General features: G+C 40.0%; 1 protein-coding gene across 3 annotated transcripts in view; it reads left to right on the top strand.

Moving 5' to 3' along the window:
* PAG1 (phosphoprotein membrane anchor with glycosphingolipid microdomains 1) overlaps positions 1-4,504 on the top strand; it is a 103,848-nt gene extending 99,344 nt beyond the window's left edge. For all 3 annotated transcript variants that reach the window (XM_041413085.1, XM_041413084.1, XM_041413083.1), the window contains 2 exons: positions 1,540-1,599; positions 2,509-4,504. In XM_041413085.1, the coding sequence (XP_041269019.1) occupies positions 1,540-1,599; positions 2,509-2,859 (411 nt within the window). In that variant the 3' untranslated portion in view covers positions 2,860-4,504. The remainder of the gene's footprint in view (positions 1-1,539; positions 1,600-2,508) is intronic.
* The last annotated feature ends 11,796 nt before the right edge of the window (positions 4,505-16,300 follow it).

Genomic DNA, 16,300 nt, shown 5'->3' with positions numbered 1-16,300 from the left:
AGAATGGTGTATCAGGGGAACAGCACAGGATGGCAAACAGCCTGGGGTATTTATCAGTACTTGAGTGGGAAACTGTAGAAGGGGTCCTGACACATGGTGCTTATAGACACACCGATGACAGAAAAATCACTGAAGAATTTTATGAGCACGTGCTTGTTTTAATGTGTGAGGATGAAATTAGTAGCTTACTCCCCAGCAGAAAAAGATGCAGATAGGAAAGACTAAAGCAAGTTGCTGTAGTGAAGCAGGTTTAATACACGGCCAACATATATATTTGAATTTTTCCTTTTTCTTTTGCCTTTTTTTTTTGGTTGCTTGGTTGGTTTTTTTAAGAGTAAACAAATCACAGATTAAAAGGAGAAAGAAGTGAGGGAGTTGGTTGGTGTATGGGAAGCTCTTCAGGTGCAGCAGGCAGAACTTCAGTGTGCTTTGGGCCATGGTCTGTCAGAAGTTCAGAAGTGCCCGGGAACCTGATGTTTGGTATTTACCAGAAGTAAAAATAACACGAAAATGGAAGGAGGAAATAATCTATCACAATGAGTCTCTGAGGGGAAAAAAAAAAAAATCAAACAAGTTGTGTGCCTGGAAGTGGTATTTTATTGACGTGTTAAAATAGCTCTAGTCCTCCATGTTGGCTTGCACTGGAGGTGGTATGAACTATTTTAGTTGGAGAAGTTTTGTGAAAGTCCAAAATACAGCCTCTTACAGTACTGCATGGCTTCCTCTGAATCGCTGTGGAGCAGGAGTCCAGCAAAACCTTCTTGGCCCAGAGAGGAGGCATCCCACAGCTGCTGTGCAGCAGCAAGGTCTTTGTTGTTGTAAAGGTCCAAAGGCATTTTTCACAAGAGCAAAATGCTTTTCCCCTGATGTTTCATGACCTGTTTTACACAGAACACTTTAGATGCTTGAAATTAGACTTGATAGCAAACCAAGCCCTCCATCCTTCAGTGACTCTGCTGTGTGACCTGACTCCAGCTCAGGGTGGCTGCAGCAGGTCTGAGTGGTTGTGAGGCCAGGCTGCTGAGCACCTCTGCACAGGAACAGCATTCCAGGGGTGGAGGACACAGCTCTCCCATGCAGCACGTCCAGGATCTACAGAATGAAGGGTAGCGATCGTTCAGAAGGTGTCAGCTGAGTATTGTTCTTTGGTCATCTAAAAGCGTATCTGAAAACCCTGTGAAAGCGCAACTGGTGTATCACAAGCTGACTTTAATTGTTCAGAACCCTCTGCAGATACTTCATAAGAGGTGTAAAGGCAGGGATACAGTGGTGCAGCGTTTGTTTTAACCAATACATTATTTTTACCCTTTTCAGGTCAGGACAAAAGCAGGTACATTAAAAAGCTTTACTAACCTCTCAGGGCTGTTATCTCCAGAGAAGTACTCTGAATAGTGGGGGTATTAGCTGTGTATAATGGAACTTGAGAGCAAATGACCATAAAATATAATGTATTGATTATAATGGGAGGATTTTGTTATAGATTTCACACTGTTGATGGGTAATGAGCCTTTTATTTTCTTTCTTTCTTCTTTTTAACAGAGGCTTAGTTCAGTGTCTTACAAGTCTCGAGAGGAAGATCCATCTCTCACAGAAGATGAGGTAGGTATCTTGCATGAAATTCAGTAACTAACTAGAGACCAATTTTTAGGCAGAAATTAGCATAAGCTCTGCGTGATTAAGCAGAATCTAAGAAAGGTGAAACTTTTGTGAAAGGAAAAGGAAAGCCCAAGGTTCTCTGCACAGAGAACCATTCCTAAAATCAGAAGTATTCTAACATATGGCTGGGTCAGGCCCATAGGTTAAAAATGGTGTCAGAAAATAATAGGAGGCCACAGTTAGTTGATTGTTAGGATAATTTCTTGATTTGGATGACAAGGCCTTCTCAAGAAGAATAATCATCAGTCTCTTGAAACATATGCTCCACCTTCCCCTTGCAAAATTTGGGGCTCTAGGAAGTAAACTGAAGTACAATAAAAGCACTGGAACATAAACTGTTCTTTATGGCCAACTGTCTGTTGGTCAGATAAGTGGAGGAGAGTTAAACAAAGAGAAAAGTTAAACATAAATAACGCTGTTTATGATCATCTCTAGTGCAACCATGCCATTTATAAATGTTTTCTGGACATAAAACTAAACACAAATTTGGCAATGAGCTAAATGAGCTAATGCCTTCTGCTGGGAGAAGCATTCTCAGCCATTAATGAATAACCTGATCTTGAAGTGAGTTAATGTTATCTAATACTGAGAAGAGTTGAAGTATAGATGAGCAGACAAGCCATTTTTTGTTAGCTGAAATCAGTAAAAAGTAAGAAGTATTGCCATCTCCAGAATGATCTCCCTCTAAACAAACAAATGAACAAAAACCAACCAGCCCCAAACACTCCAAACCAAAAACAAAAACAAAAAAGATCCTGTCTTTTCTTAAATAACTGACATCCTTGTAGTACAAGGGTACAGACTGCTGCACAATGCCATGCTCCATGCTCAGCAGGTGTCTCCTTTTCCTAGATCTCAGCCATGTACTCATCGGTGAGTAAGCCGGGACAGGCCATCAAGGCACTGGATTCTCCTTACACCTGCATTCAAGAAATTGCATCTCAGAGGTCCCCGTCTATTTGCAGTGGCCTCTATGCAAGTGTGAAGGACTTTGAAAACACCCTCAATTCCACCACTGTGCCTCAGTCAGCGGACAGACCAAACGGGGAGCTGGAGCCGGACTATGAAGCTATCCAGTCAGTGAGCCAAGAGGAAGACAGGACCTTGTCGGTGCCCACCACAAACCACACTGCTCTTTCAGGAGAGAACGACTACGAGAGCATAGGGGACTTGCAGCACCACAGGGAATTCACCAGGCTTTAACTACTCCAGCAGCAGATTTCCCCACTGTTATTTTCAAAGGACAAGTGAAACGTGGAGGGGGAAGTGCTTTTCCTATGGAACACAAGTTGTGAAGAAGCAATGTACATTTCAGCTGGGGTGTGATAGCTGCTGGTTTTTCTGGGTGGTGGATCAAGGCTCATGGGAAAGGGTACGTCAGGTCAGAAAGATGACCAGGAAAATGTAAAGGTTTCTTTATTGTTATTAGCTCCAAGGCAAACGTAATTTGGGAAGGCGTGCCATGCTTGTCGTCCTGACAGGATTACGTACCAAAAAGACTACCCTTACACAAAACTAGCTTCTCATTTTAAGAGATTATTTTATGTAATTTTCTTCAAAGTGTTTTTCAAGCATAATTTTTCATTCAAGTTTTGGCATCTGCAATGTTGAGCAAACCACAGATAATTAATTGTACCTCAACTCAGACTTACTCTGCGGGGCTGGGGAAGATGCACTCACTTCTGTGTCTTTTGGGGAGCTCTGTCCACCTTCACTGCAACTAAAGTGCAAAAAACAGTTGTTCACAAGGGACTGACTCCAAATGTACTTGAATTAATTCTGCTGGCTTTTTCTTTTTTTTTTAATGTCAAGGGCTGTAGAATGTGACTTGCAGTATTTGAGATGTGTACTGGTATTTGTAGGGGTTTTGTTTGATTATTTCTGAAATATTCCTTTGAAATGGCAACGGTCACTCTTAGTATTCTTGCACTGTTTCCCTCAAATAGACATAAACACCTGCACATACACACCCCAGACCATTGTTGTGTTGCAAAAATTGTGCAATTGAATGCATTGGCATAATGTGTAGTCTAACCTTAGTAGTGTTGAGTAATTATTTTTTTGTTGCAGAATTTTGCCCTTTTTAAAGACTTAACTATTTTAATTTTGTCTAGTTTCTTATATAGGAAAAGTTATGTACTGTGTTGAGTGGGTAATACTTTTTTTTTTACAACGTATTTTTCATCTTCAAAGTTTTTATAGATTAACTTACTGGGGTTTGTAACAGGAGGAATCCCATTCTTTATTTGGGCTTGTTTTTTGGTGTTTTAATTTTTTTCCTATTTCAAAAGTAGATAAATGAAAATTATCTACTGGGGTTGTTTTGTTGACTTTTTCTGCCTCCTTGAGCAGGGAAATGGAACATGCCTTGCTGTTTTTAAGCTAAAATAATGGAGTCTATGTAAAAGAACACTGCCACAGGGCAAAAAAGAGGCAAAAGAGACAGTGGGATTTAGTCAGGCATAGCCACTAGTCCTCCTTGTTCTTCTGCTAAAAGGAGCAGGAGGGCAGCCAAGACCTACTATAGGGCCTCTGACAAACAGCTTGAAAGCCACTGGCTTTTCAGAAATGCTGAGTTACTCTGTTACTGTGAAAAACAAAGTACAGTGCTTGGATGAAATAAGCAGGTACTGGATTGCTACCTTTTTTCTTCAAGAATAATGCAATAAACAGTAAAATGGTACAAGAATAGTCCAACAGTAAAGAACAAGCATTGTGTGACATGCATGTGCACATATCCCCATGTATATAAGCATACTCTTGTAATTTGGACACAAGTATAAGTTATAGTCCAAGCTTGGCAACATTCACATACATAATATCTGGCATGTGCTTGAAGAGCAGTTTATTTTTAATTCAAAATAAACAGTACATAAACTGAGGTTGGCTTATTCTGTAGTAAACAAAACAGGTTTAATTTCAGCTCAGTTGGTACTGGGTTTTGAAGGTTGAGCCCTTCTCGGATCCTTGGTCAGTTCTCAACATGACTTGGTACTATAAAGAGCAAACATGGATCTGGTTACACACATTTATTAGAAATAGCTTCATAACTGAGAGAAGTGTGCTGATTTACAGGCTTTGCCTGCAAGTAGTACAGCTCTGAGGAGCAGTGCAGTTGTGCAGTCAACCTCTGCCCACAGGGTGGTTCAAACTTCGTGGATCCTGACCTTGTGCAACAGTGCAGCACACTCGATCTACGACTCTCTCCTTGGAGGAGAAGCAGTTCAGACCACTCTGCATCCATCCTGTTCTTGACCATACTGCCATGTTTTGACAGCTGCAGCAAACCCTTTGCTTCCACTACAGTGCTTTTCAAGGATGACTGTGGTTCTGCTTTCTGGAGTTTTTCCCTTTATAAACGTTTTTGTTTCTGTTTCCTTTAATGTGAATTCACCTTTGAATGTTCTCTCCTACTACTTCACACTGTTTAAGGCCAAAGATAAGATGCACCATGTTTCAGAAGACTTGTGCTAAGTCTGGAGACTCTCTTCTGTCTTTAACTATGTGTTTGCTGTCTGTTCTTGCTCAGGGGTACCAGTTTATATATGTAGACCTCAGTATGACTCCTGCAGCTTAGTGGCAGGCATACCTCAACTCCTGAAATTCCCAAATACATCTCAAGATGTAGTTATCCCTTTATGTGGATGACTGCTTTTAGAGAAACAGTAGGAACATGAGGTTTGTCAGGTTCACTAGATTCAATTTCAAGACCAGTTCAAAGATATCTTGAGACAATGTCAGTTGAAAGCAAAGAATAGCACTGAATTCTTGATTGTAAATTTTAAGGTGCAAAAGAAGAAAACCAAACATCACTCTAGAAATACCCCCATTGAGACCAGCAGGTCAAAGGATGGTGGAGGACTGTCCAGTCATTCTGTTGTTTTTCATAGCCAGATCAGAAATGTTGCTTTGTAGGAAGGGACACAAGTCTTTCTGTCCTTTCTTTCATCTGTTCTGACAACTGCTCCTGAAACCCCCCTAGACTTCCCTTTTACACAGTGAAAGAAAAATTGTCATTCCCCTCTCTTCTTCCTTTGGTTTCTGTTTTTAACCTGTCTCATACAGCCTTGCACTGGGAGCTGGTACCATGTCTGCAGTGCTGTGGCAGTGGCACATTCCTTCCTCTTTAAATTACTTTCAGGCTGGTCACAACCTTTTAATGGTTCATCAGACCTCAGTCTCATGGAGAAGCAATTCACATTTTGGATTGCTGCTTTCAGGACGTGTACCTGACATCAGCCTTGAGACCCACACTGGACTTAAAAGCTGCAAAAAATAATAACCCTCCTGAACAAGGATGTATGAGGGAGTCCATAACTCCCCTGCATAATCTCCATTATGTAGTTTAATGCTAAATTAAAATGTTTTAGAATTCAGTCCAAGTGAGTTTTTACATTTCTTGACAAAGAATCAAGGTGCAGGTTTAGTTCCCTCTTCCCAGATGTAATACCTGTTCCTTTATGGCTGTTGTCAATGCTTCCTTTTCATTAATATATTTGATAGAGATATTTTTCCAGCAGTAATCCCCAAAGAGATTAATCTGACTGTCAAGAAAAGGGAGTCTCTTCTACTTGTCTCTTTACTGCTCTTTTTAACTCTTTCACCATATCCCTAAATAAAATGTCAGCATCCAAAATGAAGTATTTGTTATCTGGTGATGTTTTCTGGGGAAGCTTCACAGTCTATTTCTTTGCCTCCTTTTTTTAGCACAACTGTACTGTACAATAAAATCTCACATCAAATTGCCACAGTAAGGCAAACAAACTGTAATGTGTGTATAACTGCACTAGTGAAAAGGTCTTTTTGATTTCCCTCTGGGAACTGGTAGAAAACAGGAAATGCAGTTCAGACATCTTTCCATGAATCTCATCATGTCTTCCATGAGAGTTGTTCTTACCACATACCTGAACCAGTGCTAATCCAATATGTAAACCAGTCATCCTGTTCATGAGTGTAGAATAACTTTCTTAGTCAGAGAGAGAAATAAATTCTTTGCAGATACCTGTAGCATGGGCATGTACCTAGTTACCACAGTTAGATCAGTTATAGTGCCTTTTCTACAAAGTAGCTAGTACTTCCATACTCTTTTCCATACTGTATGTGTTTAACTCAAAAGTACAAAGGGACAACCCCAACATTTACTTGTTCCAACTTGGAAACATCTTTATAGAGACACATTTAATGTACTGGACCTCAGTCAGCCCTACAATAGCAATAGTCACTCCACTAAACATCCACTAAAAAGCCCAGTAATGTAGCTGTGATGACTAAGCTTTGCAATAAGAATTATCAGTCTTCTTTTGAAGAACCTAGGTTTTACAATAGTGAGCATTCAGGGAGGTGGTGTTCATGTCAGCTGTGAACAATTTGTTGCTTCAGTCTTTCTATTAATATAAATTGCAGGCTTGCTTGCATGTAGCAGGATCCATGGAGTGACAGATGAGTAGGTGTGGGGATTCATATTCATGAGTAACCCAGAATTGGGTCATCCCCACAATTTCAACTGGCTGATGACCAGCCTGCCTTGTTCTCCAAGCCCTCATCTATCGTGCCTTCAAGGAATTCATCCTGCAGGGCTGCATGCTTCCCCATGGCTCCCTGAGCAGCTCCTGTCTGCTGTTTTGAACACAATTCCGTGTACGCGGTGCTCTCAGTTCAGCCTCTCAATGGTGCTTTTACAAGATGCTGGATACATGGTTTGCATGTGTAAGTCTGTGACACAGAGTGCTCTCTCTGGTTCTGCTTTCCAGAACTTCCTGGCTGTTAACTGTGCTACTCTTGACTACAAAATCTGACAGTGCTGCCCTGTCTCTTGCTCATCTCACTCAGCCAGGGTGGAGTCACCCCGTGTGACAGCCCTGCCTGGGCTTGGGACACAGGTGTTTAAAAGCAGCCATTCAGGCCAGGAAGCAGCTAGAGCCAGGACTCTCATCTGTGCACTGTGGGACTGGAAACATCATAGTCCAGCTCAAGGACTTTTTTTCTGTCTCCTATTGTGCATATACATTTGTTTGCCACGTGACTGTAAGAAATCTGTTTCTGTATCAAACATTTTAATTTGGACCACACTCCAGTGAGAAGCTCTTGCTCTTGGGCAAATAACCAGTTATTTCAGATGAGTTTTGTTTTTTGAGGTTGAAGTATGCCTGAATAAGGCTTTTACATGCCTCACAAGTAATTTGGTATGGTAGTCTGCTGCAAAACAGAAGAATGCAGAAAGATGCTTAGCCTGACAGGCGCTCCTTTGGTGGTGTGCTGAAGACTTTCAAGGGCAGGTCTCTTCTGGGAGCAGGGAACATAATTACTGTTAATGCAATTTCATATCCTGGTGCTGAAGTTGATTTGTAGCATCTCTTTGGAAAGGTGGTGGCTGAAGTCATTGCCAGAGCAGGTCTCAGCCTCAGAAAAAAAATATATATAATACATATCCCTTGCTGGCAAGCAGCATGTGTTCAGAATTATGTTAAAGATAAATGCTGCAAATGGAACATCACAGAGCTAAAAATATAGGGTTCCCTTTCTTCAACGAGAGAGAACCCCCTTGGCTGGTCAGCATAAAATATCCCAGGCTTACAAAACTTGTTAAACAAATTAATTGCCTATGTGGTGATTTTCCAGGAGTGCATTAGGATATCACATACAGTAGGCACTGTTCTTTTCTCCTGAACAGCAGAAAAATTACAACTTATTTGTAATACAAGATTCCCACTGATTAATTGACAAAACTTAATTTACATATAATCCAAAGGTCAGCAAGAGTGTCTACACAATGTAGATAAATTTCAGCTCTGGCACACCAATTTCCATAGAAATGCACAGATTGTCTTTTCATTACAAACCCATTGGTCTGTGCCCAGTCTATGGGAAATATAAATCTTACAGTTCTGTTTTTACAAGCTGTGAGGTTTTGTTTCTTGAGGCCTTCAGTTTTAAACTGGCGAGAAGGACAGTCACTGCAAATATGACAGCAAAGTGAAGGACAGTCACTGCAAATATGACAGCAAAGTGCCTAAAAATAACGGATGTTTCTGTAAAGGTAAAGATGCTCACTGTTTTTGCACAGCCACTTGATTACTGTATGTGGTGCTCTCTTGCCATACACTCCTAAATATCTGCTTTCATTTGTGGTGTTTGTTTATTGTTATAATAGCACAGTCTGACAAGGGTTTTGTCTCTGCAAATTCATTGGCTAATTTTAACTAGCATGTGTTTGTACAGAAAATACAAAATTATTTTTTTCATTTAGAAAGCAGGTATGTAATTTCCTATAGTTTATGATAATGCAACAATTGGCTCAGATTATTTATAAGGTATGTAAGTAACTTGACTTCAGAATGCTTCATTTGGGATTTCAGAATGCCTCCTGTTCACTACGAAACAATATAACCTTTTAATCTTGCTGTATTGAGGAGGGGGCTGAAACATTACAAATCCTTTTACTATAGAAAGAAAGGAGAGAGTTCTGATGTTTTCAATTCCTAATATCTAAAAATAGAACAATTTTAACTCATATTTTAACTTTCAGCATAGGTGGGATTTGGACTACCCTCTTATTTATGCAACTGCTCTTCCCCACTATGTTCACCTGTCACCACCTGAGAATCTCTTTTGTCCTTAGTGAAATATGACAGTGCCTGTATACAGGGCACAGAAACTGCATCACATTAACACTCCTGAATGGGACCTCTTCAATGTGCCTGTGAGACTCAGAAGCCTGGACTTCAGTCTGACGTTTTGAGGTAATCTCATCCCGTCTGGAGGACATCTGTGGAGGTCTTCACTTTCTTTCCAGGCAAGAAATTCTGTAGGTTGCAAGCACTCACATGACAGTTAAAGACACATATAAGATGTGAATTGTCACAATGTTTAAATGCATTATTAAAGAGACATCTAAGAGCACAAGAACCTGCTTTCTCACATGTCTGAGGATACTGGAATTTACTCTTTGTATCTGAGACTGAGAAAGGTCACATAACCAGTCTCCTCAGAACATCCTACCAGCAGACAGGTCTTTGAAATGAGCCACTGTGGTGGCTCCTGAGCTTCTGCATGTATCAGCTTCATGATTTCCATATACCAACTTCATGATTTCCACCAGGGCTCATCTCATCTCATCTCATCATCTCATCTCACCTCATCTCTGTGGCGATGACTACTTAGGAATGGCCCTTTGCTTCACAGTCCCAACCCCTTTACCTTAAGGAAGGGGATGTGAGCTGCTTCTCCTTAGTCTGACCAGTCTTTCTAGATGAAAGTGTGATGAGAGCCCACCTTCAGAACCACAAAAGAGCATTCACTGTCAGGTACAGCCCACAGCAGCAGCTAGGAAGAAAGGTAAAGTAACAATAGCTAAGTTTCATTTGCATCCTCCCCATCCCACAGACAACCTGTTTTGAAAGATTTTTAAGGTAGAAAAGGTTACAGTAAAGGGAGGAGGTGCTGGGTCTCACAAGAGATGGATAACTTAGTTTATTCTTCTCAGTATTCCCTTTATAGAGAGAGGCAGGATCAAGTGATGACCACCCAACCATGATGCAGCTGGATTATCTTTTACCAAGCCTCCATATCGACAGAATGGAAATGAATAAATTCTAAATACATGTTTTTGTTCTATTAGAGACCCAACGTGGACAAATGTAAATGCACTAAAGTAAGCACCATGTGTAGATCTGGACTTGCATCATATGGGGATTTTAGCAAAAAATAAAACCAAAACCCAAACGAACAAAAAACCCAACCCTAAACTATTATTTTATTTAAATAGAATTCTTTGCATGAGCCAAGGCTGCAGGATTGGGCCCTAAGAGTTTAGAAGTTTGGTTTAATGATAGGTACTTTTGTTTGTATTTTCAGTGAAATGTATTTTCCTTTTTTTATATTAGTGAGTTGAAATGATTTCCATAAAACAACAAAAAATAGTCAGTTATAGGTATAATTATGTCTAATAGCTAATTATTAAAATCGTGTCTCAGTAAGAGTCACTTAAAATTGGGTGCTATATGAGCTTCAGCATAAAATTGCTTTATATATAGAACACTGCATACTAAGAACTTAGTGGATAAGAATTTGTAAATACAGACATTGTTTATTTTATCCATTGTTTTATAATGGAAAAAGTACGTGTTACTGGGATATCTCCCAGCATAGTTCTCTTACACAGTGTTCCACCAACAAAAAGTGTTTTCTGGACAACTATTTGAGTCTCTGATCACTGACACAGAACTGCAAAACATCCTCAAAACAGTATGAGCTTGTGCAAAGAGAGGCTTAGGACTGTCCTGGCTATGTTAAAGTGAATATAGTGGAATATCCCGTGAAGTTCGGCTCTGTGGCCAGTGAGAGCAGCTCAGTGATTCAACGACTGTGCCACATACACAATGCATGGAGTCAGTGCATGCAGACTTCTGAGATGGCAATAGCTAAGGCTTGTTTGCTACATGAAGTGTTATTTGGCTTGCTATCTGTTTGAAATCAAAATGTTTTAGTCAACATCACTGCAAACACTGAAATACTGTTGTTTTGCAGAATGTATGTTCTATAAATTGTAGTTTAACTGTAATTGCAGGGCTTATCCTACTGTTAGAGCAGTTCACGTCCAACACTAAATTGCATTTTGTAAATTAACAAATGCCATTAAATTCCTCACAATATTTTGTAATAGTATACACACGTTTATGTCATTTAGTCATACCTTTGTTCCAAGAATCTTCATCAGACATTTCTGTAGCCAGTTCAGCTGAAAGCACAGTAGGCAATTATGGTTATTTACTATAAATGTAGAAAGTTTTATGTAAATATTTCCGGGGGGAAAATGCTACATGAACATATGAAGCAGTTATCTAAAAGTAAGAACATAGGCCAATAATAAAAAATGCAGGTTTTATTTATGTACAGTAGCATCCTAATAGTTACTTGTTTATATGCAGAAAAAAATCATATGATTCTGTACTGTATTCTCTGAAAGCATTTAAAAGAGGCTCTGCCATTTTCTCTGGTTATTATATTTGCATAACTCAAATTTATTGGAAATCCATGTAAATGATGTCAAATGGGAAACATGTTACATTGCAATGAAATTAATTTAATTCAAAAATCCTGGCACAATTAATTGGATTAAAATCTATATATAAATTCAATAGCCAGACAGAATAAACCACAATAATTAAGCTTTGTCTTTTGTTTTAGTGGTTGGTTGGTGGGTTGGTTGGTTGGTTGGTTGGTTGGTTCTTATCTGTGCTTCTTTTTGTTATTTTCTTAACAAATATGTTATTCAGTCCTTGTGTCACTTCATCCTGCAGGTCTTAAAACCTGCATTATTTTATAGAATTCTGTTTGTTCTGGGAGTTTTGTGCTGATTTCATTATCTGACAAGAACTACTAAGACTTCTCTGTGATATATAGCACCTTGCTCCTCCCAAAGCCACAATCCTGCCAAGATTCATGCACACAACAGCACCAACTTTAAGTTGTCTCTGACTAAAGCAGGGACTGCCATGAATAGTGACACTATTCTCTTTAATGCAGGTAAGAATATTGGGTTTGAGCCTTTCAAAGCTGCGCAGCTTTCAGCATTCTTAAAGTTGAAATTACCAGCCCTATGGATTATCCTCTGAAATTGCCGTGGCATTTGATTCCTTTTCCTTTGTTATAGATGCTCTCTAGGTAATGTTCCTCATCCATTTGCTGCACTGCTCTGTCAGTAGCAAGACTCATTTGTGTAGAAATACTTTTAAGAGCATCCTGAAGCATTTCAGAGGCAGATGACTTAGGACCACTGCTGAATATGTAACACAGATTCTGCTTGTAAGTCTAACACAAAGAAATGTCATTTTTAAGCATGTCACTGGAACAAGGCTCCTTTGTACACTAGAGCATGAGGCTAATTTTAGGTTTTACCTAACCTTTTGGGGCTTGCACTCTCCATGACTTGCACCTTCCTCCTCAGTATCTTTAATTACAGATAGGAAAAGGGCAGCTTTACCCACTTAGTACAATACTAAGTAGTTACTGATTAATAAGTTCCTGGAAAATTCACAGTGCAAACAGGGATTAGTTGCACCAAGCTTGGAGACTGAAGAAATTAGACAGACAGGTAGTATCTGTTCATTGTCAAAGTGATGGGTTTTTAATGTTTAATCTGGGTAAGTATATTTTAATACTCAAAAGATACAAGGTTATAGGTCAAATAGAGAATTTGTAAAAATAAGGAATATTTCATGTGCAAAATCATTCAGGATCTGATAAGTGTAAAAGAAGATTGCTTTTTCCTGAACATTTGTTCATGGGCCAAGAAGCTGCAAATTATGCAATTTGATATACATTTTGTATTAAGTAACAGTTGAATATTATCCAATACAGGCTGATCTTCTGGGGGAAAAAAAAAAAAGTGCATGCAGCATTATTATCAAGAGAACTGTTTCACAGATTTTTTTTGAGTCTTCATTCTGAACAATTGCTATCAGCCATAAAATTGCGCTATTACTATGGTTAGCTTCATGTTTGAGGCCAACCACATAGAACCATAAATGTGGCTGGTTGAAATATTGAACAATTTTCCCAGATTCTGGCTAATCATATAGCTGCGTGGAGACACTTGGGAACAGAAAGTACAAGCATCTTTGTTCTCCATAAGCTTTGACATCGCTTAAAAGTAAAGCTTTAACCTGATAGGAGGTTGGTGTGGAGTCAGGAGTATACTGCAGTGACACCTGGTGTTTAAAGTAGAATTAGTCCCTGTGAAGTGTGGCTGACAATTTACTTTTAATTGGGTACATATTCACTCAAAGACTCCCAGTTCATCCTGTGTTCATGGAGCATAGCATTATGTTGAACTACAAAGCATTGGAGCTAAAGAGTGGCTTGACATTGCTTCGTAGAAAATGTGTCTGACAGATTTGTTTCAAAAGCCCAAAACTACAGTGACATGATCTTCCTAGCACTGTAGCTGGCAAGATACTTCAGCATTACTTCTTCTCAGTTGGCTATTACATAAATGAGATTGACCTTTCATATAGCTCACACGACTGGAATTTCTGTGCAGCCTTTGTGGAAGGACTGATAGGCAAGAACAGAGAACTGTCAGTTCAGGCAGAAAACAGGGATCCTGTGTGTGTCGTGGTGCTAGAAAGCATATTAGAGCTACAATAGATTCTTCTGAAACAGCTCCTGCTAAAGAGCCTATTGACCAAAGTAGTCAAGACCTGCATATTTACAGATGTGACAGAAATGGCATGTAAATCCCATTATCACTTAATGTAATTAAGGATTGTTAGGATAATGTAATATAATTCATTATCATGTCATTATTATTCATTATTATTCAGGATTTCAGTTTGCCACAAGATGAAATAAAAAATAAGAAGATCTGGTTGCAATCTCTAATTTGGACTGATGAACTATTTTTATTATGCAAAAGGTTTGTGTCACCTGTTTTGAAAACCACATACATGCTCCACATTTATGTAGTTAATCTTAAAATCTGGCAAGGACAAAACTCTAAGGCTAGCATTCTGGTTTTCCTTTATGCCACAAAATTCTGTTAAGGGGTTAGCTGAGCTACAAAAATCAGATTATCCTAAAAGTCACTGGTTTTTTCTTTCCTTTATTTTTCTGGAAAATTATGGGAGCCTGTAAAAACAAGCAAATAAACATGAACAAACAAATAAACATGAACTTCCTAAGGCTGCACTAAGGCTGCATGTCAACCAGCAGAGAGCCAAGCCTTGTCCAGCAGATTCTTGAAGGTTGGCACTCAAACTAGCATTCAGAGGTCTTCCTAATTTCTCACCTGCAGCTTATTTTCAGTAGCAAAGTACAAAGGAAAAAGGGTCTGGACAAAATGAACTCTGGATGGGTTCTGAAGGAAGCAAACAGCTGCTGCTCCAAGTAATGGAATGAATCTTGCAACCCAGCACCAGAACCAGCACTGTGCTGTTTCCAGGTTAGAGGGCTGAGGCTGTCACAGACTGGAGGACAGTTATCAGTAGCTTGTCATTAAAACACATAGTTCCTTGAGTACTCCTTCAGGTAATTTTGGAAGATAGGAGTGACATTTGCTTTCCCCCCAGTTTTCATGCACCTCTCCAAGTCATCATGATCTTCCAAAGATAATCAAAATGCAATGACATGAGCCAGCTTCCTCAGCATTTCTGGGTGCATCCCACTGGGGTCCATGTCCAGTTTGCTTAAGTATTCTGTAACCTGATTCTCTTCCACCTCACTTAAGTGTTCCTTCAAACTTTCCCCTTGTCTCCAGGTCCTTGGATTGCTGAAGGCAGGTTTTTCTAGTAGAAACTGAGGTGAAGAAGGCATTCAGTACCTCAGCCTTTTCTGTGTCCTGTGTCACCAGGGCCCCTGCCACCTTCAGCAACAGCAGGTTCACATTTTCCCTAGTTCTCCTTTTGTAACTTACATAATTACAGAAAGCCTTCTTGTTGGCTTTGACACCCCTCACCAGATTTAATTCGGGTTCGTCTTTGCCTTTCCTGTGTTTTGCCCGCTTGGATAGCATCTCTATATCCTTCACAGGTCTCCTGTCCCTGCTTTCACCTTCTATATACTTCATTTTTGTGTTCTAATCTTGCCAGAAGCTCCTTGTTCATCCATGCAGGTCTCCTGGCATTTTTGCCTGACTTCCTGCTCCTTAAGATGAACCCCCGTTGACCTTGGAGGAAGTGAAGCTTGAACATCAATCAGCTTTCTTGGATCCCTCCAAAGCCTTTGGACTCTTTCAAGCAGATACCATAGAGCCACCTCATTCACCAAATAAGAGGATTTCTGGGAAAAAGTAGTATTGTGACCTTATTTGCAATGACTTCAGTTGCTCGATGAGGTCTGGGGTTTTTCCCCACAGAAACTGTCTCAGTAGGTGTAAGCATAAAAATAGCACAAACCTGTATGAAGTATGTGAAGGTATTTGTAAATCTGAGGTTTCTTTCCCTCCAGATTTTGCAGCTTAGGTAACACTTGAAGGTTTGGTACATGATTGAAAGGTGTTGATTGCCACTTGTCTGTGACATGTCTGCAGCTGACACTAATAGACTGATAAGTGGAAGGATAAGATGACAAGGATCCCGACCTTTATCATTTGCAGCTAAAATACTCATTGGGCAGATGAGTGCAAAGAGATGAGTAGGAGTAAAGTCCATTCTCTGCTGTTCATTGTAACAGTTTTTTTATGATACTCTAAACAGTAAACTTTTTTCCATGGCTCCCACATTCCCACTAGGTCCTCCTGGGTTCATCTGCAGTGTTCTCCAATACCCGTGGTGTTTGGCAAGCCTCCTAGCCCAGGCACAGCCTGCTTCTGCAGCCCAAGTTACCAGAATATACAGTTGGCTCTGGCACATGGGAAACATCCCCTGAGCTGCCTCAGCACAGCTCCAGCCTTGGTCCTGGCAGGTCCAGCTCCAAGCCTCAGCTAAGGAGCCTGCGCAGAACCACACAAGCCCATGGAGCTCCTATGCCTCTGCACCAGCACTGCAGTTTGGCCACAACCTAGGCAATTACCCCACAAAAGGGAGATAAATAGGTGGGTGTATTTCTTTAACTATGTGTATGCATGGGTGTCAAGGGGAGAGGAGAAGAAAGAGCATCACAGGTTTGAGATCACATAACTTCCCTTGTCAAAGCTCTTCTTATGCAC

The sequence above is a fragment of the Onychostruthus taczanowskii genome, unplaced genomic scaffold, assembly GCF_017590055.1.
Source record: "Onychostruthus taczanowskii isolate IOZ18803 unplaced genomic scaffold, ASM1759005v1 scaffold4, whole genome shotgun sequence".
NCBI classification, from domain to species: domain Eukaryota; kingdom Metazoa; phylum Chordata; class Aves; order Passeriformes; family Passeridae; genus Onychostruthus; species Onychostruthus taczanowskii.
The sequence above is the reverse complement of the archived record's forward strand: the minus strand, read 5'-3'. Positions and strand labels throughout refer to the sequence as shown.